Source organism: Drosophila nasuta, chromosome 2L (assembly GCF_023558535.2).
Source record: "Drosophila nasuta strain 15112-1781.00 chromosome 2L, ASM2355853v1, whole genome shotgun sequence".
NCBI lineage: Eukaryota > Metazoa > Arthropoda > Insecta > Diptera > Drosophilidae > Drosophila > Drosophila nasuta.
In genome coordinates this window covers 7,695,001-7,722,131 of record NC_083455.1, presented here as the reverse complement: position 1 = coordinate 7,722,131, position 27,131 = coordinate 7,695,001, and the positions used below count along the sequence as shown (strand labels likewise).

Below are 27,131 nucleotides of genomic sequence, written 5' to 3'. Positions count from 1 at the left end.
GACGCTGGCGATGTAGATAGTCTAACACGTTTGACTGGAAAATGTGCGCAAGGTGAGAGAATCGATGCTCGGGGTTATCATTCGCCAATAGTTAGCGGGAAATGCCGTAGAAAGCACGATTTGCAAATCAATAAAGTGTAAACATTTCATACGAATACATAATATAAAGTACTTATTTATTTACATGACTCAATTGTAATACACAGAGAGTATTATGAGAGTAGTAGGCACCTTTAGCCATAGAACACGGTGTAATCACGAGATGGGCTGAGGTAGGGATATCTGGGACTTGGGGGATGACGCGGTGGCAGCGTTGGAGTCTCATTCTGTCCTTCAAACTGCCCTCCATAATTGCCTCCATAGACTGGCCCCAATCGAGGCAAGTGTGGTGAGTAGATCGCTGGATGGAAGAGGCGAGGGTCGTAAGACGGGTAACCAAAGCTAGGGAGACCAGCTGGTTGCTGTTGCTTCTCATCAGAGTTCATCTGCTCATCTGACTTGGCCGTCTCAGCGCTCTTCTCAGTGCTTTTATCACCGATCTTCTCAGTGCTCTTCTCAACGCCCTTTCCATCAGCGGCATCGGGAGTGGGGGATAGTGGTCCACGGGAGCCGGGAAATTGTGGTTGCGGTGGGAAGACGGGTGAACCGTATGGTGAGTTAATATAGTAGGGAGGTCGTGCCACATTAAACGGAAGTCTTGGATACTGTTGCCAGTTAAATGCCCCATCAGAGTTCAGCTGCTCATCCGACTTTTCGTTCTCAGAGCTCTTCTCAGTACTCTTATCAGAGGTCTTCTCAGCGCTCTTTTCATCGGAAGTGGCAGCTGTATCAGGAGTGGGGTAAAGTGGTCCACCGAAGCCAGGAAACTGTGACTGCTGAGGGTAGACTGGTGAACCGAATGGTGAGTTAATAAGGTACGGCGATCGTGCCCCGTTATAGGGAAGTCTTGGATATTGTTGCCAGCCAAAGGCATCCGGATAAGGCTGAACATATGGATGGGGGGGATGCTCATGCGGGCTTGGCTTTGTTGCTGCTGTTGTTGGCACTGTAGTGAATTCCGTGGGCGGAATTGTCGTCTCTGGTTGAGCAACAGCAATTTGACCCTCGTCGAGCTGCTGCAGCCCCGAATCGGGAATAGCGGTAGCCTGAGCCTCTGGTTGAATTGTAGCCTCTGTTGGAGCTGCTGTTGTCGTCTCGTCCAATGGTATCTCTGTATGCGAATAAGTTGGTTGCATAAAGCAGCTGATTGCCAGCAACTATGTGAAGAGAAACAGAGATGAGTGGCATGTTAGGCTTAAAAGAATTCTTAACTTACCTGGCCGAGTATCAATAATTTGGTATTCATTTCGACTCGATCTCAGACTAACTGCTGCAATAACCTAAAGCGAACTGTGGGCCAACTTTGAGCAGCCAGTTTGCTTTTATAGACTGACTAGACTGGCTACTGACTGCGCTGCCCACAAGGGTGATTATGATGTAAACCCACAATTAATATAGTATTTTCAATATTTAATCGATGTTCGACGTAAAACCCGTTCAAGTGCAATGTGTCACTTTGTGCGTCGCAAATTTTTTTGAATTTCTGGGAATTGCACTCGGAAGAAAACTGTATCAAATTGAGAGATCATTTAATGAGCATTGGCTTTGCTCATAAAAAAAATCAATTAATTTTAGTTAGAATTCAAACACAACTGTTGCTATAAAAGGGCGAGCAATTGCTTTGTTGAAATTGCAAAACTTTAGAAACAGTTGAGATGCCAAAGGTCCAATTGGTAAGTGATCATTAGTGGGCACCTTCATTAACCGCATACTCTTCACGGACACTCTTTTTATTAATTCAAGTTCATGATGGTCCGACCAAGAAACTTTTCTCTATACTCTATATTGCCTATTACAGCTTATGACATTGCTGCTGTTGGCATTTACAAATGCCGATGTGAGTGGTCCTCAAGACCCATCACTTCCAGGCCCGCAAACATATGCACCAATTGATGAAACAACAAAGATCTCAACTGCAGTATCATCATCATCGGAGCCAGCAGATACGGCAGCTACAACAGTTGCAGCAGGAGATGAAGAACCAAAACAAGATGCAGATGGAACACCAGATGCAGATATAAAGCCAGATTCGAATGCGAAACCCGATGCTGATGCAACACCAGATGCAGATATAAAGCCAGATTCGGATGCGAAACCCGATGCAGATGGAACACCAGATGCAGATAAAATGCCAGATACGGATACGAAACCCGATGCCGATACTGATGTGGATGCAGAGGACTCAGCAGAGGAAGGAATCGCAACAACCATTGAGCAGCTGGAAAGCTCCACAACAACTCCAATTGAAGACACTCACCACGAACACCACCAACATAGCATAGGACATGTCCACGCTCACGATGGCTTCCATGATATAAAGCGGGAGAAATTGTGGGCACATTGGAACGATGCGTTCACCACAACCGTTAGCATAGAACCTGATAATAGTACCATGCAATAAAGACACCCTGTAAATGAGTGGCAAGAGCGTGCACTTGTTGATTGGACGCTGTGGGGCCAAAACAAATGCAATTAGTGCCCCTCTGTGCTTGGGGGCCATCAGATGATTATACTCATAGTTCTCGCATGATGCTGTTGATGTGAAGATGCTATTTGATTGCACATGTTGGGTGAGCGCAGGTGTTGAAGCGGAAAATGCCAAATGGAAATAATGCTGATGAGTCTACTTTCCTCTTCTAATTGCAGTTGCTTCTGCTCCCGCTGCTGGGACAGCTGTGTGTTTGCCTGGGCAACCGTCATCTAAAGCCAAAGCATAAACATCATGTTATTATTGCCCACGATGGATTCCATAACATTCACCACGAGCCAAAGTATAGGCACTGGAAGGCTAGGCAGGAACAGCATGCCAAGCATCATAATCTAATATCGCAGACAATAATAAATAATTGACAAGGTTCTAAGCGCATCGCATGCGATCTTCATGCTCCAATATGCGCCAAGCAATTGAAATACAATGAGAGTTAATGGGCAACAAAAGCTTCCCAGCAATCTCGTTGTGCATTTTAAATACAAACTTTGCAAATTTATGAATTCATTTGTTGAACAATATGTTCATATTCTAGAAGAGAATATACTAAGATGTACTCTAGGTCAGAGTTGTGAAATACTTTTCATTTCTAAGCTCAGTTTAATATAGATAATTCCCATCTTGTATACTAAGGAGTTGCAATTAACTGGCATATCTAATTATCTTGGATGTGCAATTAAAAGAAGGTATTCACTTTATAATTTGTACTAAACTTTTTCATTAACCATATCACACAGCGTATAATCAAATCAACTGTTTCAAATGGATTAAGAAAACATCTTTACAATAATATGAAAACAATCTCAAAAAAAACTTTGCTATGATCCATATTAGTCTTAAATATGAAGTCGATTTATTGGATGCTTGCCGTGCTGATCTTTGGACTATGCAGTCCTATTCTTGCTAGAAAAAATCCAAATCAACACCACGAACCTAACGATCGCCCCAGACATATGCGACCCCATAATTTACACAGGAAACCCTACGAAGGATATCCGACTGAGAACATGTAAAAGAATTCGCAGATAAACAAATAAAATCTAATAAAAAATATAGAAAAGTTTGTTAAATGTTGCCCTAAAGTCTGCTGGGCATAAAAGACTAGCACTTAACAGCTACAAATTCTAATAGTTGCATTTACTTCACTTCTATATAGTTTAAAAGTGTACCACTTACGTTGACTTGTCTGTTAGCTGCAGTTCGAATTAGTCAATATAAATAAATATGTAATTTAGTAGCCGATAGCTGATGCTGACGTATAGAAATGAGCAGAAATAATGCCGGAAAGCTTATAAATTTAAAACTTACCCAACATCAATTTCAAGTTACAGTGATTTTAAAAGGGTTCGTGCTACTGCTATAAGGTAAGTGTGTATGTAAAACACTACACATTTTTTTAGTTAATGCTGAATGAAAATTATAAGTTATATCAAGCTAAAATCAAGTTTTCTTGGGAAGTATTTCAATGTTACTTTAAAACGCTATGCACAGTTAACTATGAATACGTAAATTTTTTGTAATGTTAATTAATGAATATAATTATATTTATACCTTATGATGCTCCAAGTTCCAGATACCAAAACAAAATAACACAAACAACAGCTAGAACGTTTGGCAGCGGCCATAACTTTAATTTCAACTAGAATTGTTGCTTGGGTATCGCCACTTAAACATAGACGTCTCCTAACTTTTTACTTAATTACTGTTCACACACATGGCGAGAACGCCGACTTTGGAATTGGAGTCGTTTAGTTCTTCCACTTGTTGTTCTCGTAATCCCACTTGGAGGTCAATCCGGTGACTGGATTGATTTCCAGGTCAATGATACGCTTCAGCTGTGCCTTCTGGTGCTCCTCATCGAAGGTAATTGGCAGCTCGTCGTAGACTGCAATGTACAAGTAATTAGGATGTGTGGCAATTGTAATATTTATAACGATGCTTACCGAACAGGTTCATCAGGACGGCAATCCAGATGGCAGCGGCGGTGAAGAGCAGGCCAACACCCAAGTGCAATTTCCACTCGCCAGTGCCGGCTTGCACCTCGGCAATGGTCTGGCAGAAGCTGGCGCGGTACAGAGCCTTGATCTCCTGTGGGCTCAGCTTCTTCCAGTCACCCTGCTCCTTGGTACGCAGAGCGTTGATCTCGTTGTTGGGCTCACGGAAGCGGACAGCGGGCATGGGGTAATCGGCACGATCAGCATAGCAAGCTGTACCGTTCCAGCCGAAGCCGACAACTTCACGTTTGCCAATCTTGTCCAAAGTGTGGATGGAGGCAACGCTGCCGACCTGAGCGTTGTGTGGCATAGCAGCCAACTGGCGACGCAGTGCGTTGTTGATTAGTCTGAGTGCCATATTTCCAGAGCTGCAACGATAAATGGTAAAATGTAAGGTTGCGATAACTATGGGGACATTGCTGTTAGGGATAGCGAAAGAGGCGCAAGGGGCACAAGTGACGCATATAAGGTTATGTAACACCTGATTAGCCTACGTGCACGACAAAGTCACCAGTTAATAATCATACGAATACATTCTGATATTGCATCTATTTCGTTATTTATTATTGATTTAATCTGTCCGCCCCCAGCGCATAATTTTCCTATTTTTCATAGCTTTCGTGCGATTTGTGCCGCGAGTGTTGGTTGTGTAATCGACAATTTTCTATTGACTTTTCAATCGCTCTTCACGCTCACAGGGCGGCTGTTTTTAAAGCCAGTTTGCAACAATTATTAACTTTGTAGCGAGTTTATGCAATATTTTAGCGAAAATGCAGCATTAACCTTTAATTTAAGCACTATAACACAAATTACCAATTCTGATGTCGGCCACGGATTGTTCTGTTAGAGTTGTATCGAATCGTTGGGAACAAGTTCGATTGATCAGTTCACTTAGCTGTACGAGCCAGTAGACGTTGATTTAGTTCATTTGGCAAACATATGTTTTTGTGGTTCATTAGTAAAATGCAAGATAATTCATGTTTTTGCTGAATATAATAATTATAAATTCTACCTAATTATATCTGATTTTATTTGTACTAATAATAGAAAAGAAAATATTTCATTATTTCCAGGCGTGCATTTAAATTATCGATGGTATTCATCGCTTCACACGTAACACGAAGTTAATCGATAAGTCGATTATATTCAAATAAAGCAAATTATCGATAGTCTAGTTGTAATTTTAAAAAAATAGACCTTTGATTTGAGCACCTGGCGTTCTGGCTTATGCAAATATTTAATGAACGTTTATGACGATCCTAGTAATATACGAGCGCTGAAAGGATGTGTCAGAGATATAACATTTAGATTTTATTTTTCCTTATAACTATAAATGAGCCGGGAACACAAATACATTGCAATGTGACCAATTAAAAAAGTATCTTGGAGCTGTGTAGCAATCTTAATTGAATTATATGTACATAAATGTTTGGTGTAGTTGGGTAGAACAGTGTTTAATTTTATTAGTTTAGTAATCGTGCTTATTATGAAATATGTATTGTATATTCAGTTAATTGAAATTATTTTTAACAAAAATGTTACTAATATTGCCGAAGCTCCTTAAGAAATGTAAAGAAATTTCGAACTCTTAACTTCTTTTGATTGACGAAATTATTGAAGGCATTCATTAACGGAGTGTTGCCTTGTTTGGTTTCCTGGGTGAGTTCGGTCATCTTCAGCATTGCAATATCCTTGTAGCTGGTTAGCCGATCGCGATCCTCACGCTCAATCTTTGATTTGATGATACTAAAACCACCCTTAGTGTAGTAGTTAAGTCCACCATTATCATCCTTGTATGTGTTGCCATCCTTTAAGTCCAGCATTTTCGGGAAATCCACACTGAACTTGGCGAAGTCTTCGAAAGTAACTCGTGTTAACACCGGACGCCATTCGGCAATGAATGCTCGCATACTGTCGATAACCGATGGAGGTGCAACCTGAGCATCTATTATCAATTGAGCCACTACAAGCCTATTGCTCAATTCGGAGTCCAATGTAGTTCGTCGAAGATTTTCACCAAGCGCCTTCAATTCCTTCAAAGCAGCTTCATCTTTGGTTGGCAGTGCTTGTGCACTCACAAATACCTGAAAAAATGTTTACATTATTATGGTTGACCTTCTTCTACCAAGTGTTATGTATTACACATACCAAGAATGCAAAACTAAGAAACAGTGAGCAACGCATGTTGAAACGAACTGATGAATCAAAGGAAGGGATCTGATCTTTTATATGTTTCAACAGACAGTAAACAAAGCATAGTAATAATGTAGTAAATAAATACTATAATTACATTGCGTTTTTAATAACTCAATAATCTTCTGAGCTCTTTCATTAAGATTATTAGTACGATGAACCATGATAAGAATGAAGTAGAAAGCGTATTGAGAACATAAACTCATGAATGTATTAAGAAATACAATGACTTGCTTCAACTTCCCAGTTCTAATTGAATGAATGAATTGTACAGAAAAGGCATTTGACACTAAAATTAAGTGTTGGCACATTTACAAGCCAGTTTGAGTAATTTTGTCAAAACCACTCAGAAGTCCAGTAATATATATTTTGTTTGCTCTTAAAAGTATGCAATGAATTCCAATTAAATTAAAGTAGTGTTTAGTTTTCATGGTTTCCGCCAGATGGCTCTAAACAGCTCAAAGTTGTCCAACAATTTGATTAGCTATTTATAAAATATTAAAAGACATCGTTATATATTATATATATTATTTTATTTTGATTTGATTTCATATCTCATAAATGTACACATTTAAATTAGACAGAGACAGGACATATATGTAATTTTATATATTGTATAATAATATATATTTTAGCAGTTAGTTGTTGTTCATTCGCTTTATGGTTAGGAATTCTTGTGCTTGTGTTAATTTAATTTAACTATGTATTTTTGTTATGGATCTTTTAATTTTTGGGATTTGGGATTTACGTATATTTTTTCGCATATAGTACTTATTGTATGTATGCTGCTGTTGCTATTGCTGTGGTAAGCGCTGTATGGCATAATAATAATTTTTTTTTAAATAGTTTTTTTTGTTTTGTTTTATAAATATGCAATATGTTTGTAACAATATTTAATGATAATTATGCAAATAATTAAACTAAAGTGAAAGCTTTTTCCTTTAAATGTACATCTTGTAAATTGGTAGTAGCAAAATCTTAATGCTACCTTTACAATAAATTTAATTTTTCTTTTCTTCATTTCATTTTTTTGTTTTGTTTTTAATTTTTAGATATTTTGTAGGTTTCCCTTGGGTTATGGTATAAAAATGTGATACCGTCGTACAATTTGTTACTTAAATATAATTAGGGGGACTTTTTGGTTTTTATATACAAAAAAGAGTGTTTTTCATTTAGCAAAATTGTTTAACATTTAATGTTCGACTCTCTTTCACTTTCTCAGTATCATTTAAATCTATATAAATTTCTTTTGGGTCGTGTTGAACTCACGCAAATGGTCACCAGGTTATTTGTGGGTATGAATACAGTGAATAGAATGAATGGTTCAATGAGTTTTCCATTTTTGTGTGGTTTTATTGGTTTTTTGGTGTTTTGGGCAATTTGCATTTTTAACAAGTGCGCTAAAAAGTGCAATCTAAATATGTCAGATGTGGGTGAGTGTAAGAGGATGATAGATTGATGGATTGATAGATTAATAGATCGATAGATTGATAGATTGGTGCAAATGTGAATTTCTTGTGACTGCTTTTGAACTTGGTACGCGAAAGTAGTGCAAGAAATTACATTTGGGTGCTTGAACATCAAGTGGTGTGTGTTACAGGGAGTTTTTATATATGTGTGTGTGTTAGTGTGTGTGTGTGTGTGTGTGTGTTAGGGGCAGTAAGCGTTCAGTTGCAACGCATTAATTTGGCATGTAAGAAGTTGCATGTGTCTTCAGACAACACTTTATTCAGCGCCCGCTGAACTATCGGGAGTCACATTGGAGTCCAAGCTGGCGCAGTCGGATTCGGGATCCTGATTCTCCGAGTAGTTGGCGGCCTCCTGCAGACGCATCAGCATGTTTAGCTGTAATAGGAATGAGTAAAGTAAGTAACTGAAGTACTCAGGTATTAAAGTTTTTACACCTACCAATGGATCCTGTTGCTCGCCATTGCTCAGGGCCACGCCCTCGAGACCCACATCCTCAGCATTGATCTGCCGCAGCGGGGGCACCGAGTCCGGTCCATAGGGCCAGGGATACGAGTTGCGTATGAAGGCAGAGGGATCGTTCCAGGCACCTCCTCGTCGTCCGTAGAGTTGGACACCCTCGCGCACCGCTTCAATCAAATAGGGGGACAGGTGATAGTTCCAGATGTCTGTGAACCACACTTGCGAGTCCTTAAGGTCCAGCGGACAGGAGAGGAACAGACGTGGTCCAATGGTCACATCACTGGAGCTGTGCACCTCGAGGAAGCGATTGATGTGCTGCCATACCGAAGGTAGCCAAGCCAGCACAGCAGCCAACTCAGGTTGCGAGTGCTGAGTCTGCAGTTCCAGCTGGAAGAGACGACGACGCAAAAAGCGTCCCAAAAAGCCTTTAACAGGCTCCATGTGGTTTGCAGTCAATACCTGTTAGAGAAACAGAGATTGATTAGTAAGAAAACTAATTAGAGAGAAGCTTGTATTTACCCAGCGGAAGTTGTGATGCAGCTGCAGATTGGTCGTGTTGCAGGTGGCCTGCGACATGGTGCCAATGATGCAGGGCAACTTGGTGGCCGGACCAGCGCTAAGCAGGCAGGAGAAGACATCGCCCAGCGCGGAAGCATGATGCAAATTGTCCAGTATGATCACAGATGGCAGCTCCGAGACGCCATTAGCAATGGCAGCCTGCTCGGCAATGTGGCCCAGATATTGGCGCAGATCCTTTGAGGTCTTGTGGTCCACGCTGTAAGTGTAAAAGTTGAGAATCGATTAGATTTATAATTTTAAACACATTTAAGAAATTTCAATACATAAACAGAATGTTATTATAAGTAAACTAGCTAAATTTGTACTACTAAAATTAATCAAAAGATATATTATTTGACATTCAATAAAATAAATAAAATTTATAAATGTCTCATGAAAATTAAATAAAAATCAAATAAATAAAGTAAATAGCTTAAATTTGCTTAATATACAAATAAAATAATATGAAACATGAAAAAATTAAATAACTCTGGCAACAAATAAAATCAGGTAAAGTAAAATGGCATGAAAAGCAAAATAGGTAACATTAAATATAACTTTAATAAATGACAAAAAAAAGCTAGAAAAAATGAAGTGAAATAAGTAAAATAAATACAAGTTCGATAATTAACCTATAATTTATAACATAAATACTAAATATAATAATGGAAAAATAGGTATATTAAAGGACGACATGAAATAAAAGCACTAAGGAATAAAGTGAACGGATTCTCTACCTTAATAAATAATATAAAAAAAAAATGAAAAAAGAAAAAAATGATGGGACTTACTTGAAGGTGGCGATGGCCTCAGAGGGATTGCCGCGACCGGCGCGAGCTACGAGGAACTCGGCAAGGCGACGCGCCAAGTAGGATTTGCCTGTGCCACTGGGACCGCACAGAATGAGTCTGCGATGCTCGGTGAGCAGACTGATGTAGCGATGCACAATACTGCGTGGAATGAGGCTGTCGAAGGCCAGACTGCCCACGCCCTGCAGACAGATGTAGAGCGTCTTCACGTTGCCCACAATGTAGCCGCAGGGAAGCAGCTCAGGGAAACCCATTTCGGGACCACGCTTCGCCTCGCCCAGGTGATACGAAGTAATCGAGTCGGTGTTGAGGCCCAGATTCGTGCCGGGATCGATGCGTGCCACGTAATCCTTGAAGGTCTTGCGCACAATGTAGTCCAGATTCTGCCAGGTTGTCTTGCCCGAGATGTAGGTGCAGGCGATGACAAACTCATTGCAACTGGCCGCGGTGAAGGCAGCGTTGCTCTGCTGCGCCTGTGCCTGGTGATTCTCCGCCTCGTGGCTGGCAATGATGGCGCCATTGGCATAGAAGTCGTCCAGCTCCAGCAGCTCCTCGCAGTACTTGGCAAACGACTCGGGCTGACCCAAGTAGCAGGCAATGGCAATCTTCTTGCCATCGCACACATCCGGCAGATCCTCCACTGCGCTGGGCATGTGCACGGGACTGCTGAGCTGAGCCGCCTCTAGCGCTGGTGGCGGTGGCGTCAGATCGATGTGTGTGTTGGGACTAAGCGGTGCAGCAGTTGCTCCCGCACTGGGCGCTGGCGGTGGTGGAGGCTCAGGGGCAGGTGCCGGTGGCATGCACTCCTCCTCCAGCTCTTCGCTCAAGCGTGGCGGCAGCTCCATGGGTGGCCGTGAGTTACCATCGGCCAGCGAATAGCGTCGCGAGGCATCCGAGCTGCTGCCACCTCCACCTCCTCCTCCCAGTGAGCCATTGGGACTGATGGCCTGTCCCAAGCTAGCCTCGGAACCGGCCAGAGAGCGACTTGTGACCAGTTTCTGGAGACGCTCGTTGTTTTGCTTGAGCGACATCATCTCGGCGCGCATCTTGTTCATCATGTCCTTAAGGCTCTCCAGCTGCGAGGCAGAGCTGAGCGCCTCAAGGCGTATGTCGGTGAGCACCAGATCCTTCTCGCGCAGCTGCTTCTTGAGGTCCTCAACCATGTGCTGATCCTCGGGATCAATGGCATCGATGGGCTTGGCATTGTCGATGAGCGTCACCGTCTTGGCCGGACTGCTCTGCTTGCTGGACGCATTGGCCACGGGCAACGGCGGTGCAGGCTGCGTGGCCAGGGCTGCCAGACCCAAAGGACCTTCGCCATGTCCATGGCCATTGTGCAGCGGCGTCTTGCTCGAGCTATGCTCCTGCTGCGGATGATGATGCTGCCCCACATGGCGACTGGTCTTCGAGATCTTGGCGTTGCGTGAGAAGGCCTTGGTGAAGCTGCTGCGCAGCCAACCCTTCTTCTTGTTCGCCTTGTTCTTGTCCTGCGCCGCCGAGCAACCGGAGCTGATGGAGTTCAGCGAGCACATGGAATCGGTGCTGTGCTGACGCTGCATGCCAATGCCCATGCCCAAGCCATTGCCATTCCCTTGAGGTGGATTGACACCTCCATTGGCATGACTGGCTGGACGTGCGTTGCCTGCTGCAGACGGCATTGGAGGCGGCTTCTGTTGTTGCATCAGCATCAACTCGTTCTGGGTCTGACCCTGTGTCTGGACGCCCATGCTCTGCATGTGGGCAGTCGTTAGGCCCGCCTGGATCGATTGTTTGCGCAACAGCTCAATTGTCTGACGCATGTCTGTGAGTTCGCCGTCCTTGCGCTCCGCTGTCGCCGTCAGCTGCTGCAGGCGATTCGTCATATTGGATAGCGACTGCTCAAAGGCGGACACTACATGCGCCTGTACAAAAAAACAGGAGAAAATAAGATGGGAGAATACAAATAAGTGAGAGAGACTAACAGGTGAGTTTCGTTGTGCAAAAGAACTGCATAGACTTCATAATTTATCATACAAATTTCTTCCCCCCTTTTTGCCTTTTGCCTTTGCAGTCTGTTGCACGTCGCAATCGTGCGTTGCATTTTAAGCCCTGTTTTGTATGCAGGCAAAGACTGCCAAACAACAGGCTAGAAGAAGACGAAGCCAACGAAGCGGTTGCCAGTTGGCGGTCTTTTTTTTTGTATTAATTTTTTGGTAGAAAGAAACGTTTTTCGAAAAATGAAAATATCAACAATAAAATACAATATTCAAGCTTATGTTATGCAAGTTATTGCAAAAAAAATTAAGACTTCATATTTATAAGAAGTAGAAGAATTATTGAAGAGGTATGCATTATATAAGTTATGTTGTATTGGGCACAAAAATACCAATTATCATTTAAAGAAGAGCTAAAAATAACTTTTAGTTGATTATATTGACTTTTTGTTGGTCACTGAAATTACTACTTTAAAATTTAAAAAAAATATAAAATACACTCTGGGGTATCAAATTTCCTTTCCAATATATTACTAAGAATATATGGCAGAGGGAATGTTTATTTATTAGGATTGTCTTGAAAAATAAGATACGGCGATTTCGCCTCAAATAAGAAATTTATTTTAGATATTTTATTATGAAAATATAATAACATTTTTTTGGAATTTTATATCCAATAAAGTATCACAATAAGTCCAATTAAATACAAAAATGTATTTAACCGAAAGCTGCTGATTTCTTGGGTAATACTCCATTTTTAGCCTCAACTGTCACAGATGACTCATGGCTTATGGCAGAGCCTATTTAAGCGCCGCTTTACAAACTTTTTACAAAACTTGCTTTGTAGTAACTCCCTCAATCTGGCAGTCTGGCGGTATCACTACCTGCCCGTCCCTCCAGACACCTGTGCCATAAACAAGCATTAGAAGGTCGTTGTCTGCCCGCTCCAACCATCTGCAGTAAGTTGCAGAGCCACTAGCTCCAGGGCGGGAATCAGGCAGCTCCTCAACTTCTCGCCTGGTCAGGCACAAGTTCATGAAAAAGACATCGTGGAATATTTTTTATGATGGGACGTGACCAACGAGCGACGCTGTGGTTCTTAGAGAGGTCATCACAAAGAGGCAAAGACAAAAAGTGAGTTTGAGAGAGAGAGAGAGAGAGAGAGAAGGGTCTCTACTTAGAGAGAGAGACAGAACTTAAACTGACTCGCAAGCGGACTTAAATACATCAAGCTAATGAGCGCTATTAGAGTCGAAAATAAAGTGACTCAGCACGGAAGTTGTAATTGCAATTTGTTGCTCAAACAACAGAGAGAGGGGGGAAGGGAGCAGAGGGGAAGGGCTAAGAAGTGCATAATGAACCCAACTGATTCTGCAATTGAAGCTGCAGCTTGACAAGTAATTGACTTAGGAAACAAGTTGTATGCCTTCATTTGCCATCATCCAATTGTTGTTTGAACTTGGATAATGGACTCGTCGGATGCAAGTACAGTAGACACTCGACAGTATAATTAATAAGTACTATAGTCATTGGACATTTGAATTATGGAAACTAGTTCATCAATTAATTTTTGATATAATTCGTACAACTTTTAATAAAATAATTTTAGTAGAAATATATTCAACTTTGAAAAAGTTATTCTTCAAATAGGAATAAGTTAAGTTTCACAATGCTGATTAATTGCACAAAAAGTTTTGGCAATTTGAAAGTTTTGAAAGACCAATAAAAGAGCAAACATTTTCAAATGATTTTCATTATAAATCTGAGTACTTTTTTATATTAATGTGAATAACTTAAGTGTCTGACATATTTTTAAAGAATTCTATATTTACTTTAAGTTAGTACTGACTATAATAAACACTCGTTTAATTAAGTTCAGAATTTATTGAATAAATTTCCTATATTCCATAATTTTCCCTTTTGCGTTTAAAGACTTGTCATTTAATTAGCTTCGCTACGTAAACGTTTTAAAAGCATTAGCATAGGCATGCGGTTGTTTCATTGGAAATTCAATGATTAATTCAATCGGTTAGAAATATGAATAAATGATATCATCGCCATTGATAGTTGAACTGAACTGCGCTGTAAGCACAAAGCAAATAGGAAGACTTTTCATTTATCTAAACGTTTAATTGCTAAGTTGCAATCTTCTATAGCAGTTACTTTGGAAGCTACTCTTTAATCATAGTAATATTTCCTCCCCGGCATCGGAATCGGCATCGGCTTCGGGTGTCTTACGTGCCCATGTTTCGTTTATTGATAAGCATCTAACACGTTTCACATTTTAATTTGCGTGCCGCTTATGCAAATTAAGTCAAGTTGACACGCTCAATAGTAACGAAAACAATAACAACAATGAATGAGCGTTTCAAGCAAATGAAAAATAAGTCAACAACAGCTAAAAGCGTAAAACGAAACAACAACAAATTTGTTGACCAGCTTTAACATAGAACTGAAATGTTTACAGAGTTCAAGGAAGCCAATTAAATTTGCTCGCCGAATGATGCTGAGTTGAGCTGAGCTGAGCTGAGCTGAGCTCATGCGTCGCCTCTTGATTTCAGCTTATTGGGTGATTTTCGATTGCCTCGATTTCCTCCACACAGTTGATAACCTCTCCTCAATTGCTGTCTATCTATTAAATTGCTTGGTAATTTCGTATAATTGCGGCACCAAGTTTAAAACTGCGCAGTGTTAACCAACACTGAAAATATAATACTTCCACAAAAATGTACTTTTATCATATTTTCATTTCTTTGTCTGCCCATTAAAATGTCTTGATAATTCAGTTTAATTGCTGCGTCTCAAACTTTTGCAAAAGTTTTAAAATGTTTTTCAACACTGGCTCGAGTTTATTGTGTCTACGGTTGCTTTGTCGTTGTGTCACGTTACTCATACGCAGCGTAATCAATTTCTATGTTTGCCTCTTGCCACGTGCTACGTGCGTCGCCTGCATAAATGCTGCGCACTTTTATCTCTAACAAATACGAATAATATGAAAAGTTACCCCTAAAATAAAAATACAAGGATGCCAACGAATTCTAGAAACTCTCTCTCTCTACACGTGGCTTTTAATTTGAAGTTGTTGAAGGATAATTTTCAAGTTGAATGGAATGCTTGTTTGCGGCACGTTTTGGCAAGCGTTAAATATAATTTAATTAGTCTTTGCAAAGGGTTAAGTCCAAATGGCTTGGCATGTCGCCTAATTTGAAGATAATGCTAATGAGCCAAGGCGTTGGGAAATGTGACGACCCGCAGATAATACCCCGCTCAGAGCAAAGCGTTGTAGGGTATGCAAGTGATGTGGCAAAGGAAATGGCAGCAGCAGAAACGCATAAAAACTACAAAACAAACGGAAGTGCAGTCGGCTCATAATGTGCAACAATAGCAGACAGCGACTGAAACAAACATATTTGCCACATATTGCACATATTTACACCCCTGCTGTGGCAGCTGTGTTTACTGCTGCTGCTGCTGTTGTAAATTTACATAACATACACTAAATTGACGAACTCTCAAACTTTAGAATGGTACTCAAACTGCTGTGCTTAGTGACTTTCAAACTGCGTTTGGCTTCGCTTAGTGCAATATGTTTGCTGTTGCAAATGTTATAGTTGCTGCTTTTGCAGTTGTTGCTGTTGCTGTTTCTGTTGCTGTTGTTGTTGCACTTCATTAGCACAACGACGGCAACGAAGCGTATAGAGACTCGCTATGGCTCGATGAGCAAAATGTTAACGCAAAAAAGGGAGAGCAAACGAGACAAACACAGAGAACATTAGTGGCAGGGAGAGAGGGATAGAGAATGGCTGTTGGTTCTGCAGTGTTGCATATGCTAAATAACTTCAGCATCAGCAGCAACAACAAGAGTTGCCAACTTTAATTTGACTGCCAATGTTGCAGACGGGGGGAGTTGCTGCTGTAGTTGCTGTTGCTGCAACTGGATTTATTGCTTTGCAATTTGTCAGATACCACAAAACAAAGTTCAAGTTCAATGGCAGCAAAACGACAAACAATCAGAGCAACATCAGAGTTGAAAACTTAACAACTTTGCTTTCGCTGGACAGCAACAAACTATTCGTAATAAATAAAGTTGTTGTTGCCGTTGATAGTGTTCGTATCTGCTTTAGATAGCAGTTAACTATTGATAAGGCGACAGCGGCCTTCGATTTGCTTAATAGTTAGTTGGTTCTTAAGTAGGTCGCCACCACTTGCTGCCAATGTTGTTGGCGGGCATAAATCATGTGGCAACAGCAACAGCGACAGCGATGACAACGGCAACCACTTGACAATTGTTCCAGACATCAGGCTGCCATGTGTTGCCACTGTCTGTGGCAACATTGAAACATACACCCGGGCATCGTAGGCGTGTGCCCTCTGACCTTTTCAAATGATTTATGCAGCAATTGCAACGACAACGACAACGACAACAACTGCAACAGCAACAGCAGCAATAACACTTGGCATAACGGCAGCATCTCTGAATAACTGTAACAATTCTCTCTCTGTCATTTGATATATTATGCGAGAACGTCAAGAGGGTGCGGGGTGAAGAGAAATGCAAACTGCAATTTGAAATTTCTTCATCATCTGGCCAAGGCCAGTGAAAGTTTGACAGCCACTGGCAGGCATCAAGAGGGCGGTTGTATATACATAATTAATGATTAATGAAGGTCACGGGATCAAGTTGCAACTTTGCTAGCTGAAAATTGCAAAATATTAATTTGCTGCAAGTTTTTTTGTGATTTGGTTGCAGAGGTCTGATGACTTTGACCTTTAAGCGAGGCCAAGTGAGGATTTATTTTTCATGCTTCGATTGATTTCTGATGACCTCAACGACAGCTTGATTGCGGAACGAAAATAATGGAAGAAAATAAAGCTAACTAAATATAAATATTTTCTATTAAATAATCGATTGTACAAAGAAGCAGAAACTGAAGTAAAACTTGCTAGAAATTTGCAGTTTCGAAAGAGTTCTAACGAGTTTCTGCCACATCTGAACATCCCATAAACTAGGGTAGATAACTGCAGTGGCTAATCTATAAAAAAATAACGTCATTGAGGCTAGACATTAGATAAGATAACATATCATATACTTCACTTTCTAGTAGCTGCCCAACTGAGCTGATCTTTATCTAATCAAAATTAGCTTCGTTGAGTGTGCAAACTTCTTAAAATTCTCCATAAAATATATTCTGTTTCTTTTCCTAAATTTCATTTGAAATTCGTCTTAATCTCAGCAGAAAATCAATTGATGAATTAAATGAGAAATCAAAGCAGACTTTTTAATTTGTTTTCAATCAAAAATGTCTGAATTTAATTCAGCCAATTTCATGGTTATGACTTTGTTGCTTCATTCATTAAGTTCAGTTCAGTTCAGAGTTAACGCCCCTGAGGATTATGTGTTGCCGGAGTCTGTTAACCTGTGTTGATCATAACAGATCTGCCGCCACATAATAAACTGATTAACAAACTAATCCATTCCGATTGTTTACGACTGAGTGTGTCAGTGTGTGTGTGTGTGTGTGTGATTGTGTGGCAAAAGATGCGACATGCGCATCATTGCCACTTGGCTGAGTTCGGCTCTGGGGATCGAACTTGAATCGAGGAGTTGCCTGCGAGCTGTGCGCAAAAATAGCAAATCATCATTAAGATCTTGTGTTGCGCAGGAGAAGCGAAAGAAGGAGGACAGCCTGTTGGTGTATTGAGTATGCCTGAAGTGAGAGAAACGGCACCACAGACACACTGAACCCACACGGATCCAACAAGCCACAGACTCTGTGGCACACTGGCTTTGATCTTGCGCCGCCTTGAAAGAGCTCGACAGTGCATGCAACATAGTAGGAACAGTGGCTGCCGAAAGACAAAGACTGCTTTCGTTATTTGCACAGCAATTCTACAATTCTCAGCAATTCTTTGCCTTACTATTTATTCATTTCTTAAGCTTTTTGCATTTCTCATCTCTTTCGATGCAATTTTCACAGCACTGCAGATTTGTGTCTTGAATTTGGCATCCTACAAATTTTGTGGCTTGGCTAATGGCCACTCTAACAACAAACAGCAACAACAACTGTGACTTACGATACCCCCAAGTGTGGATTAAATTGATGTGAGCACGAGGAACTTACCTGGAAAGAGAAAAAAGGAAAAAGAGATTGTAAATTTCAACTGCAATTTATATTATGTGGACAAACTCGTAAAGTGCAAATTGCAAATGGGCAATTTAAGAATTGGCTTTGTACATTAAATTCGATAAGATATGTGAGCTTGGGTAATTGGCAGCTAATTAGATAAGCTTTGGGATAACAACAGAGTAATTACCAAAGAAAGTGCCAAAAATACCAGAATAACTATGAACTACGATGGATAATAACAATAAAAGAGGTTTATGGATTGCGCAAGAAAAGTTGAGTAGCAATTGCTTGGACTTACATAATAATTTGAAAATCTATTTAAAATAAATAGAGTATGTATGTATTAATTTTAAATAAATCATTCAAAATAAACATAATTTTGACAGCATAAAAACTTGAGGAAAATCAAATATCATAGTGTAAAGCCTGAAACCACTTTTCGAATCTAAAGTTACTCAATTAGTGTTTCTTATTTAAAAATAACATTCATCTCAATTTTCCTTTTATGAAATATCATTATTCATTAATTGCCAAGTGGAGCGCTCTTAACAAATCCCCCTCATCAAATGACGCTTTCAAGATCACTTTTGAGTTTTCCCCAAAAAAAAAAGCAAAACAATCAAATTTCCATTTGCCGAACTCTGTTTCCCCTTCGAACTCATTGATTTTATGTAATGACTTGTCTCGTCACGATCAATGTCCATTGAAGTGTTCGTGTTCTGTTTGGGTTTTATTTTGTATTGATTATTGAATTTCAAGACCGGAAGCCACAAGACGACACACAAGTTCAGGATATCAACAAAACGTAATGTCTGTGTGTGTCTGCTTGGATTTAAAAATAAAAGAAAATAAAGAAGATGCAGACCTCAGAACTCAGACCATTGTAAAAAAACAGTCTAATAACCAGTTTTAAACATCATGATTTTTACTTTAAAATTCAAATCTCTTGTTCATTCTTGTTCGTTTGTTGTTTGTCTTTTATATAAAAGAAAAGAGAAGAGACTGGGCAAAACCTCGAGAGTCAGTTTGCTGTGAGTTTATTTGTTTGTTTGTTTTTGTTTTGATTCTGGTTTACTTTTTGGTTGAGTTTGCTTTCGCACAGCACTGATTCTGATTGTGATTTCCTTGGGGAGCGAACTCTGTCTGTCATTCGTCCTGTCTGCACTCGTCTCTGTGCCCGCCTGGAACAGCTTCATCATCGCTCAATACAGCTAAGTCTTTGTCTCTCTATTAAAGCCAAACTCCGAAACGAGTTTGGGCCCAGTCAAAGGGAACTCAAAAGAACGCTGCACTTGAAACTGGTTTCGTTTGAGCTCTCTTTTTTTTTGTGTTTTGTTTTTGGCTAAGACACCTGTGACTCTATGAACTGAACGCTCACGTGCCCCCGATTGCTTGCACCTTGTTGCATAGTCGAATAAATATTTATGAATTAAGTAGATACAAATTGCATTTGTCATAAATTAAAAATTGTGCGCCCCATGGTGACAGCGGCAGCTGCAGTTGAGCACGTTGCAAGAGGCAAGAAGCAATACGAGAAAAAAGGAATTCAAAAAGCATGTTAGAAAAACATACTAAATACCAGATAACTGTGCATAGATCAGGTGTTGCTGTCATGTTGCTTTTGACAAAAACACAAGCCGCCAAAGGAAGAGATAGAGAGAGAGAGGGGCAAGGAGGGGCAGAGCTAGCGATAGTCAAGCAGTAAGTCATTCAGTCAGTCAGTCAGTCAATCAATTCATTGAGTGCTCAGTGGGTTGCTTTGTGGCAGCCGCTGGCCTGGCAATTAAAATGAGCTCGAAGAGGAAAAGCAATAAATGCGTTAATTGCACTATAAATAAATTTGGGCAATGCTTTTATATATTTGAAAATGTTTTCAAAAACACAAATTTAATATATTTTAATTTAATATTATCGTTATTTTCTCTGTGTCTGCGATACAAATTTATAAATTGATGTGCAACTACTCAGTCACTTAAAATACATAATGTATATTATTTATAATACTTTTAAAATATGTAAAATTCTCCAAAAAAATACATTTCTTTTTTTGTATCTATTCAAAATAAAATAGCTTCTATTCTATTATATTATCATCATTAATTTCTCTCAGTGACTGCGATACAAATTACGCATTTTTTGCAGAGCCTTTCAATTGCAATCTAAATAAAAAATTACTCATTATTTTAATATTTTAAAAATACACATAAGTGTCTAAAAACACTTATTGAATATTGTAAAATTGCAAACACTTTAAAATTCTATACATTTCTATTTATTATTCTCATTATTTTCTTTCAGTGCCTGCGTTACAAATTCATATATTTTTCATGCGCAGCCAGTCAGTCATTCAGTCATTCAGTCAGTCAGGCGAGCAATCAGCGAGCTGTCCACAATCACCACATCTCGTTTATCAAACAGAAATTGTTTTAATAAGCGATGCCAAAAGATAAAAACTAACGAGTTACTTAAGGCCAGTCGAGTATCGCTGCAACTGCAACGGTTTCCCGACACACATGCCCCACTGCAACTCCCCCCGCTTCTCCTCTGCCCGACGACTTTGCCAATTTGTTGGCGCTTTGTCAGCTCTCTGACGTTGGCAACAGTTTTTATTAATTATGTATGGCGCTACTTAACTTAAGATATGAGCGATACACAACAGATAAACAACTAAGAGCTGCAAAACTAGAGCAATAGCCGAGCTATTGTCCTTGGAAGCGCAACCAAAGTTGAGTAATGTGTTTATAACTGAGATTGACTTGATCGAAAAGATCGTTAAATTAATGTAAATGGCCCGATGTCAACAATAATGTAGAGATGTTGGTGATAGATAATTAAACTGTCATTTTGGTAATTTTAACAATGCTAAATAAAGTCAGGGAACTAATTCAAATTTCAATAATGATTATAATACTATAATAAAAAAATATATTATAACAATTCAGTAAAAAAAATATTTTTGTCAATTCTTGAAAAATAGTAATTAAGAAAACTTTAAATATTTTAAATATATATTTACCAACTACTATAATATGATAAATTTATTAAACTAATAATAATAAAATTGCCATTTTTTTATTTTCCTTGAGAAAATAATAAAACAACAATTATATTATAAATTAAGAAATTTAATAACACGCTTAAATAAATTAATTGACCATGTTGCACAATTTATAAATTGCATGTTCTATTAAATTTTGTTATAGTAATTTTGTCAAAGTATACAACCACTTTTATACCCATGCAAATAATTATTATCGATAGTTTTAATAGTCTGCAAGTTAAATTGACCATATAAAGTTATTAATAATTTACGTATCTATTTTTGCTACTCAGGTAAATTGGCTTGGTTTCGACACTTAATTGAATCATTCGGTAAATTTATTACCTATGTAAAATTATTGTCACGCCCAGCAAAACCCATTGAGCAATCAAAATCACATCAATCAGTTGTAAGACTTTTTTTTAATAACGTTGACGATGATGACGTTATACTTGATTATGATGCTGATGGTGATGGCATGCGCTGATAATTGTCAAATATGTAAATTTTTATATAAAATGAAATCAATTAGAGGCAATCAGCATTTGACATTCAACTTTTTGTTGAACCATTTGAACTGTTGAAGTCACCGAAGTGGAGCGCAGTGCTCCTCAAACTGTAATTATGATCGTTTCACACGCCCGTCAATTGGCTTGGCCAAAAAAAGCGAACCTCAGCACTGACAATTACACTTTTCATCGCCTCATATTACCCATAGACTTGACAGCTGTTCAGCTCCCCAGTTGACCCTCTCCCCTCCCCGGCCAGCTCCCCTGCAGCGCATAGATCGCAGTTCCTCTTCAGCTGCTCATAAATAAACATGAAAAAACGCTTTAAAAGTTGACGGCGTTTGCGAAGCCTAAAAAACAGCTTTAAAAAATCGCGCCAAATCCAAGTGAGTAAAGTCAAAAAAGTCGACAAGGGGCAAACGGCTGGCGGCAAACGGCATTAATGGCAACTTTATTTGTTTTGAAAGTTGACATTGATTGGACCCACAATTGACGACAGACTTTTGTCTACAGGGTATTGCGAATATGGTGAAGTTATCGATGACAAAAATATTATTAGTCGAGTGAGTTTCTACAGTAGTAAATGCCATAAAAATGGAAGCATAAAATGTGATACAACATCAATTTATTGATAAATCCAAGTGCATGCTGCATGACTGTATACTGTGCATACCTGATTTTGTAGGGCATTCGCCAGCTGCAGTAGTTGCCAGGCCAAATCAAAGCTGATTTCTTCGTGGACAACATATCAATTACATGTTCTGCGAATCAGGTCATCAGTTTTGGACATGGTCAACAGATGTTGTGTTGCTCACACACACGCACACACACAGCCATAGATACACTCAAGCGAAGAGCGCTACAAAACGGATGCAGGATTAAAATCAACAGCGCCCAGCGCTGCTCAAACTGTAATCTGCAATACGTGAGCCTGGCTAAATAATGTCCAAGACGTTGCCTCATTTATTTAATATGCTGGACTGTGGCTCGACTCAGCTCGGCCTGGCCTCACCGTGGACTCTGGTGGGCCAAAGGCTGTAAACGTATCGCAGCTCATGCAAGTTTTATTAAATCAATCAGTGGGCAACGCGTCTAACGGCGACTGACAGCCAACTGCCTCGCATAGCTTTACCTTATGCGCCCGCTGTCTTGCATTTGTAATGCCAAAGCCGGATGAGGCATGTCGGGCTAACTGCCACATGCTACATGGCAACAACTTGCAGCAAGTGCTTGCTGCACTCACAAGGAACAAGGAACATGCCACACACTGCATACTTCCAACTTGCAACTTACAACTGTAGGCCAAGCTACTGCATTTCTCTTGTGGCAGTTGACGTTTGCAGTTTGCAGTTACTGATAAACACGCAACAAATCAAAGGCTAATTGTCGAGTGAGAAGATCAACGAGCGCACAAATTTCAGACTGAGTTTTTCTATGCAGCAAAACATTGAAATATAGATTGAATATTGTATTGCACTTTAATAAGTATTTTTCCATTATCAAAGTGTATTGTTCAAGTTTAAGCTATCTTTCAAAATTATGCTACTTATAATTCAATCAATAATTTAAGAAATATTTCCGTTGAAAAATTTAGTTGCTGAAGGCTAAATATATTACAATTCAATAGATGTCCAGCGCTAAGTACAACTTTGCCATAATTAAAAGGAAGCTAATAGCTATTAATTATACTTTTATGCATTCATTATTTCAACTTCTTATTGTGTGGGTTTTTGTTTTAAGCAAAACATGGAAAATAAATTGAATATTGAAGAAAATAATTGTTGTAGTAGTTTAATCAATACATCGAGTAATATTTCCATTAAGTAAATTACTAAACAAACTGTTCTTGACTAAGATATACTACTATTCAATAGACATTCAGTTATACAAAAAGCTTTACAATAATTAACAGACAGGTTTAGCTGATAGTCCATTTAAGGCATTCATTATTTAAATTTGTATTGATTATAATTTAGCAAGTTCAGATTGAATTGTCAGATTTATTCATCATTAAGATAATAGTACAATGTCGAGCAGTGTTACATTACGAATACTTAATTTTTATTTTGAGGATTTAAATAAAATATGTTAATATTACATATAATAGAAAAATTCTGAATATATTTTATTGAGAATTGTTTAAAATAGACATGTTTTGTGATTAAATAGATTCTCTTTAATAAATTTATCAAGCATGCTCCGGTATTCACTTTTCGTTTTCGTTTTGGGTCCAAGACCGAATGCATGCCTGTATATGTTACATCAAATCTGGCTAAATATTGAATATGAATTATGAATGAAAACACACACATGAAAAATTTAAATTATTTGCACTTTATATCTCTGACAAGACCCTGATTACCCTACAAACAGATCACTTCACAACTTCATTTTCATGAACAATTTCTTTACCTGATCATCCAACTGAGGTGACGCTGGCAAGGTCAGGGCTCCACTGATGGGCGGGCACGACTGGCGTTTAAAGTCGCGCCTGATGGCCAACTCATACCAGGGAATTAAGGGTTTACTCCTCAGAGTTGTCTGACAACCGATCTTAAAGTCTAGCGGATCCATGTACTCGGGTGCCATGCGATTGAGATCGCTGACAGCCGCATCGGCAGAGGCATAGATATTCCCAGCAGACTTGTGGCTGCCCTGATGGGCCCAATGGGCACTCATGTCCAGCATGGAGCCCACAGGCACATCGAGACTGCGATGCAGACCCGCACCCATGCTCTTCACCCGCATGTGTCCCAGCGTGTGATATCGCCTATCGACGGCGCTGGGCAGCATGGGCATGGCACTGGGCACCACGAGCAGCTCGTCCTGATCGATGGTGGCCAGACTCTGGCTGGTGTAGGAGCGTTCTAGTAGCTCGGTGCTGTTGCTGCGCTGCGTCACAATAGGTAGCTCGTATAGATTAAGGCGCTTGGTGGTCGGTGGTCGCGTAGGCGTGGCATAGATTTTTGGTTTAGCATACAGACTCTCGCGTCTCACAGGAGCAGGTGGCGGCAGTCCAGTGGGCGACAGTGGCAACGACTCAGTCAGAGACAAAGTCATGGGTCGACGACTGCTCGTGGAGCTGCTGACCGAGTTGTGCCGTAATGTGGCACGTCGAGAGTCGCGTTCCTGCATGTCAAAGCTGAGCTTCGGCAGCGGCGAGTAGCAAACACGCTCCGAGCTGTCGTAGGAGCTGCGCAGTCCGCTGTCCAATCGTCGCTTAGGACTCTCGGGCGCCGTGTAGAGAAATATGTGCTCCTCCTCGCCGGCTGTATTATAATCCGGTGTCTTGGGTGTGGCGCTACTCTGCAGCGAGTCCAGCGAGAAGCGCGAGTTCTTCTTAACGCTCTGATAGTCGCAGGGCATCGAACCGCCTCCAGAGGAACTCGAGGCATCCGACAGCGGTCGAAAGCCGCCCGCATTGGCGGCTGCTGTTGCCGTTGCTGTGGTCGTGGCACTCGCATAGATGGGCTCCAGCTCGCTACCAATCGTGGGCGTGCGCACTGGCTTGGCTCTGGCATAGATCTCCTCGCCATGGCCCAGCGATGAGCTCTGACTGTAGTTGCTCCTCAGCGAGACAGTTCGCTTGCGTTGGACATTTTGCATGGGCTGCTGCCCCAGTGGCTGCTGCAGCTCGTGTGGCAAGGCGGCGGCGGCTGCCTCCGTGACTTCAGCGGCACGTATGGAGCGGGAACGCGTTAAGCCGCGAGCCCTGATTGTGGCATAGCCATCGTAGAGTGGCGACGTCGGCGGTCGATTACTTGCGCTGGCCGCGGACATCGTTTCTCGTTGATTGTTGATATTATTTTCTCTTCTTTTGGGGTTTTCTTAACTTTTCATAAGGTTTTCATAATGCTGTTTTGCTCTGTTCTTGTTGTGGTTGCCTCATTTGATTAATTGCTGCTGCATTGAAATTGAGGTTTATCATTTTTTATTCAAGCCTGGGGGTCTCTTTTTTTTTGCTTTGCCCCGCCGCGTGCTCATTGCCCGAGCTCTTTAAACTAAAGCTGCATCAATCATGCTTAATTGAGGAGCAACATTTCATATTGGAACTGAAGTTGTAAATGCTGCGTACATTGAACTTGCCACAGGCACTTGCCACTCCCTCGCTACAGCTTACAGTGGGCGTTGCACAGGCAGAAATCTATTTATTTAATAGCCGTAAAGCGTAGCATCTCATTAACGACTAATTAGCATCCATTTCACATGTCTGACTGACTGATTGACTGACTAACTGACTGACTTTCTGACTGTTTGTCTAGCTTTTGATTGACGACCCCCAAAAAAGGCGCGAAAAGCAGCGAGACGCCAGTTGAATGGAGCATTATAACAATGGCAAGCAGCTCTAATGGATTCGACGACTTGTCAGATTTTGAATGCCACAGTTAAAAGCATGTAAAGACACGCTTAAAGGGCTGAGTTGGCCAAAAAACCTATTTCAAGGTTATTCGAAGGGAAGCTAATAAAAATAGTGGAATGCGTAAGAGATCTTTAAACAGTCTTTGTCGGAGATTTACAACATAAAGCTGCTACATAAAGAATTTTTAATAGCTGTAAAAAATATTCAGCTCTTCTTTTAAGTTGATTAGCAAAAAAGCTAATTACAAAAAATAAAAACAAGTCTACGTGAGTCTATGTGAAGAAGTGTCTTCTTTTCTTCATAAATTATAATCATTAAATTTCCATTATGTGATTATAGCAGTGCTATTATTATTCGCATGTGGGACAATTGTTTTTGCACCACTGTAAATACAATGATTATGATTTTTTCCAGCATATCTTTAATAACTCTATACATCGATTTCAACATTACAAAGCTGCAATTCTTACAGTCGCAACAATTAAAATTGTTGTTTATTAGAACTCAAACACAGACAGATGTGAGAGTGAGAGCGAATGATGCGAAGAGAGAAAGAGAGGCAAGAGTGTGAAGTCCAAGCCATGAACTGCAATCAAAACAATTACAGCCAATTCACGCAGCGCTATAAAACAACAACACAACAAGCAGAGGGAAATACCAAAAGCCGAGAGTCGTCTCGATGCCTTAAGGCAGCTGCAGAGCAGAGAACAATGGGAGAGAGAGAGAGAGAGCGCAGCGAAGGGGGAGAGAGAGGGAAGAGCAGAGGAGATACAAAGGCTTGAGCGTATGTTGATGACATTAGAAAATTGTTATTTATTGCATTCGCAAGTTGTTGTTGTTGTTATTGTTGAGTCAAGCTGTCATTTAGCAAAGTCAGCAAGTTTCGCAATGGCTTGGAATAAGAACCACAACCAGAAACAAACAACAACAACAGCAACTGAAAGAGAACCAGAACCGAACTCAAGTCCGCTTTCAAGTGTCAACGACTGCAGAACCAACTAACAAACCAATTGACAGATACAACAACAGTAACAACGAGTAGAAGTGCCTG

The 27,131-nt window shown here is 40.2% G+C and overlaps 6 protein-coding genes and 1 long non-coding RNA gene across 19 annotated transcripts in view; 3 read left to right on the top strand and 4 right to left on the bottom strand.

Moving 5' to 3' along the window:
• Nucleotides 1–155: 155 nt before the first annotated feature.
• Nucleotides 156–1,437, bottom strand: LOC132787527 (uncharacterized). Its single transcript, XM_060794634.1, has 2 exons — nt 1,316–1,437; nt 156–1,256 (listed from the first exon to the last, which is right to left on the bottom strand). The coding sequence occupies exons 1-2, from the start codon at nt 1,343–1,345 to the stop codon at nt 234–236; spliced, it is 1,053 nt and encodes a 350-aa protein (XP_060650617.1). The 5' UTR covers nt 1,346–1,437; the 3' UTR covers nt 156–233.
• A 247-nt stretch (nt 1,438–1,684) lies between these two features.
• On the top strand, nt 1,685–2,524 carry LOC132787547 (clumping factor B). Its single transcript, XM_060794656.1, has 2 exons — nt 1,685–1,772; nt 1,898–2,524. Exons 1-2 carry the CDS (start codon nt 1,755–1,757, stop codon nt 2,498–2,500), a joined length of 621 nt encoding a protein of 206 aa, XP_060650639.1. The 5' UTR covers nt 1,685–1,754; the 3' UTR covers nt 2,501–2,524.
• Nucleotides 2,525–2,529: 5 nt separating this feature from the next.
• On the top strand, nt 2,530–3,086 carry LOC132787570 (uncharacterized). The gene is made up of 2 exons (XM_060794709.1): nt 2,530–2,669; nt 2,746–3,086. The coding sequence occupies exons 1-2, from the start codon at nt 2,646–2,648 to the stop codon at nt 2,947–2,949; spliced, it is 228 nt and encodes a 75-aa protein (XP_060650692.1). The 5' UTR covers nt 2,530–2,645; the 3' UTR covers nt 2,950–3,086.
• A 774-nt stretch (nt 3,087–3,860) lies between these two features.
• LOC132787579 (uncharacterized) lies at nt 3,861–4,291 on the top strand. The gene is made up of 2 exons (XR_009632558.1): nt 3,861–3,951; nt 4,155–4,291. It is a non-coding gene; the product is annotated as an uncharacterized LOC132787579 (long non-coding RNA).
• LOC132787567 (cytochrome c oxidase subunit 4 isoform 1, mitochondrial) lies at nt 4,191–5,501 on the bottom strand. The gene is made up of 3 exons (XM_060794696.1): nt 5,395–5,501; nt 4,531–4,949; nt 4,191–4,472 (listed from the first exon to the last, which is right to left on the bottom strand). The coding sequence occupies exons 2-3, from the start codon at nt 4,937–4,939 to the stop codon at nt 4,336–4,338; spliced, it is 546 nt and encodes a 181-aa protein (XP_060650679.1). The 5' UTR covers nt 4,940–4,949; nt 5,395–5,501; the 3' UTR covers nt 4,191–4,335.
• A 518-nt stretch (nt 5,502–6,019) lies between these two features.
• LOC132798448 (uncharacterized) lies at nt 6,020–6,802 on the bottom strand. Its single transcript, XM_060810307.1, has 2 exons — nt 6,730–6,802; nt 6,020–6,665 (listed from the first exon to the last, which is right to left on the bottom strand). Exons 1-2 carry the CDS (start codon nt 6,763–6,765, stop codon nt 6,123–6,125), a joined length of 579 nt encoding a protein of 192 aa, XP_060666290.1. The 5' UTR covers nt 6,766–6,802; the 3' UTR covers nt 6,020–6,122.
• Nucleotides 6,803–7,306: 504 nt separating this feature from the next.
• LOC132783620 (protein sickie) overlaps nt 7,307–27,131 on the bottom strand; it is a 213,243-nt gene continuing 193,418 nt past the window's right edge. For 2 of the 13 annotated variants that reach the window (XM_060788910.1, XM_060788913.1), the window contains exons 2-6: nt 24,133–25,623; nt 10,053–11,971; nt 9,223–9,478; nt 8,683–9,162; nt 7,314–8,619 (exon numbers count right to left, since the gene is read on the bottom strand). In XM_060788910.1, the coding sequence (XP_060644893.1) occupies nt 8,500–8,619; nt 8,683–9,162; nt 9,223–9,478; nt 10,053–11,971; nt 24,133–25,500 (4,143 nt within the window). In that variant the 5' untranslated portion in view covers nt 25,501–25,623 and the 3' untranslated portion in view covers nt 7,314–8,499. Of the gene's footprint in view, nt 8,620–8,682; nt 9,163–9,222; nt 9,479–10,052; nt 11,972–17,945; nt 18,166–24,132; nt 25,624–27,131 lie in introns of those variants that run through there. The other 11 variants (XM_060788899.1, XM_060788900.1, XM_060788903.1 and 8 more) reach the window with 7 other exon arrangements.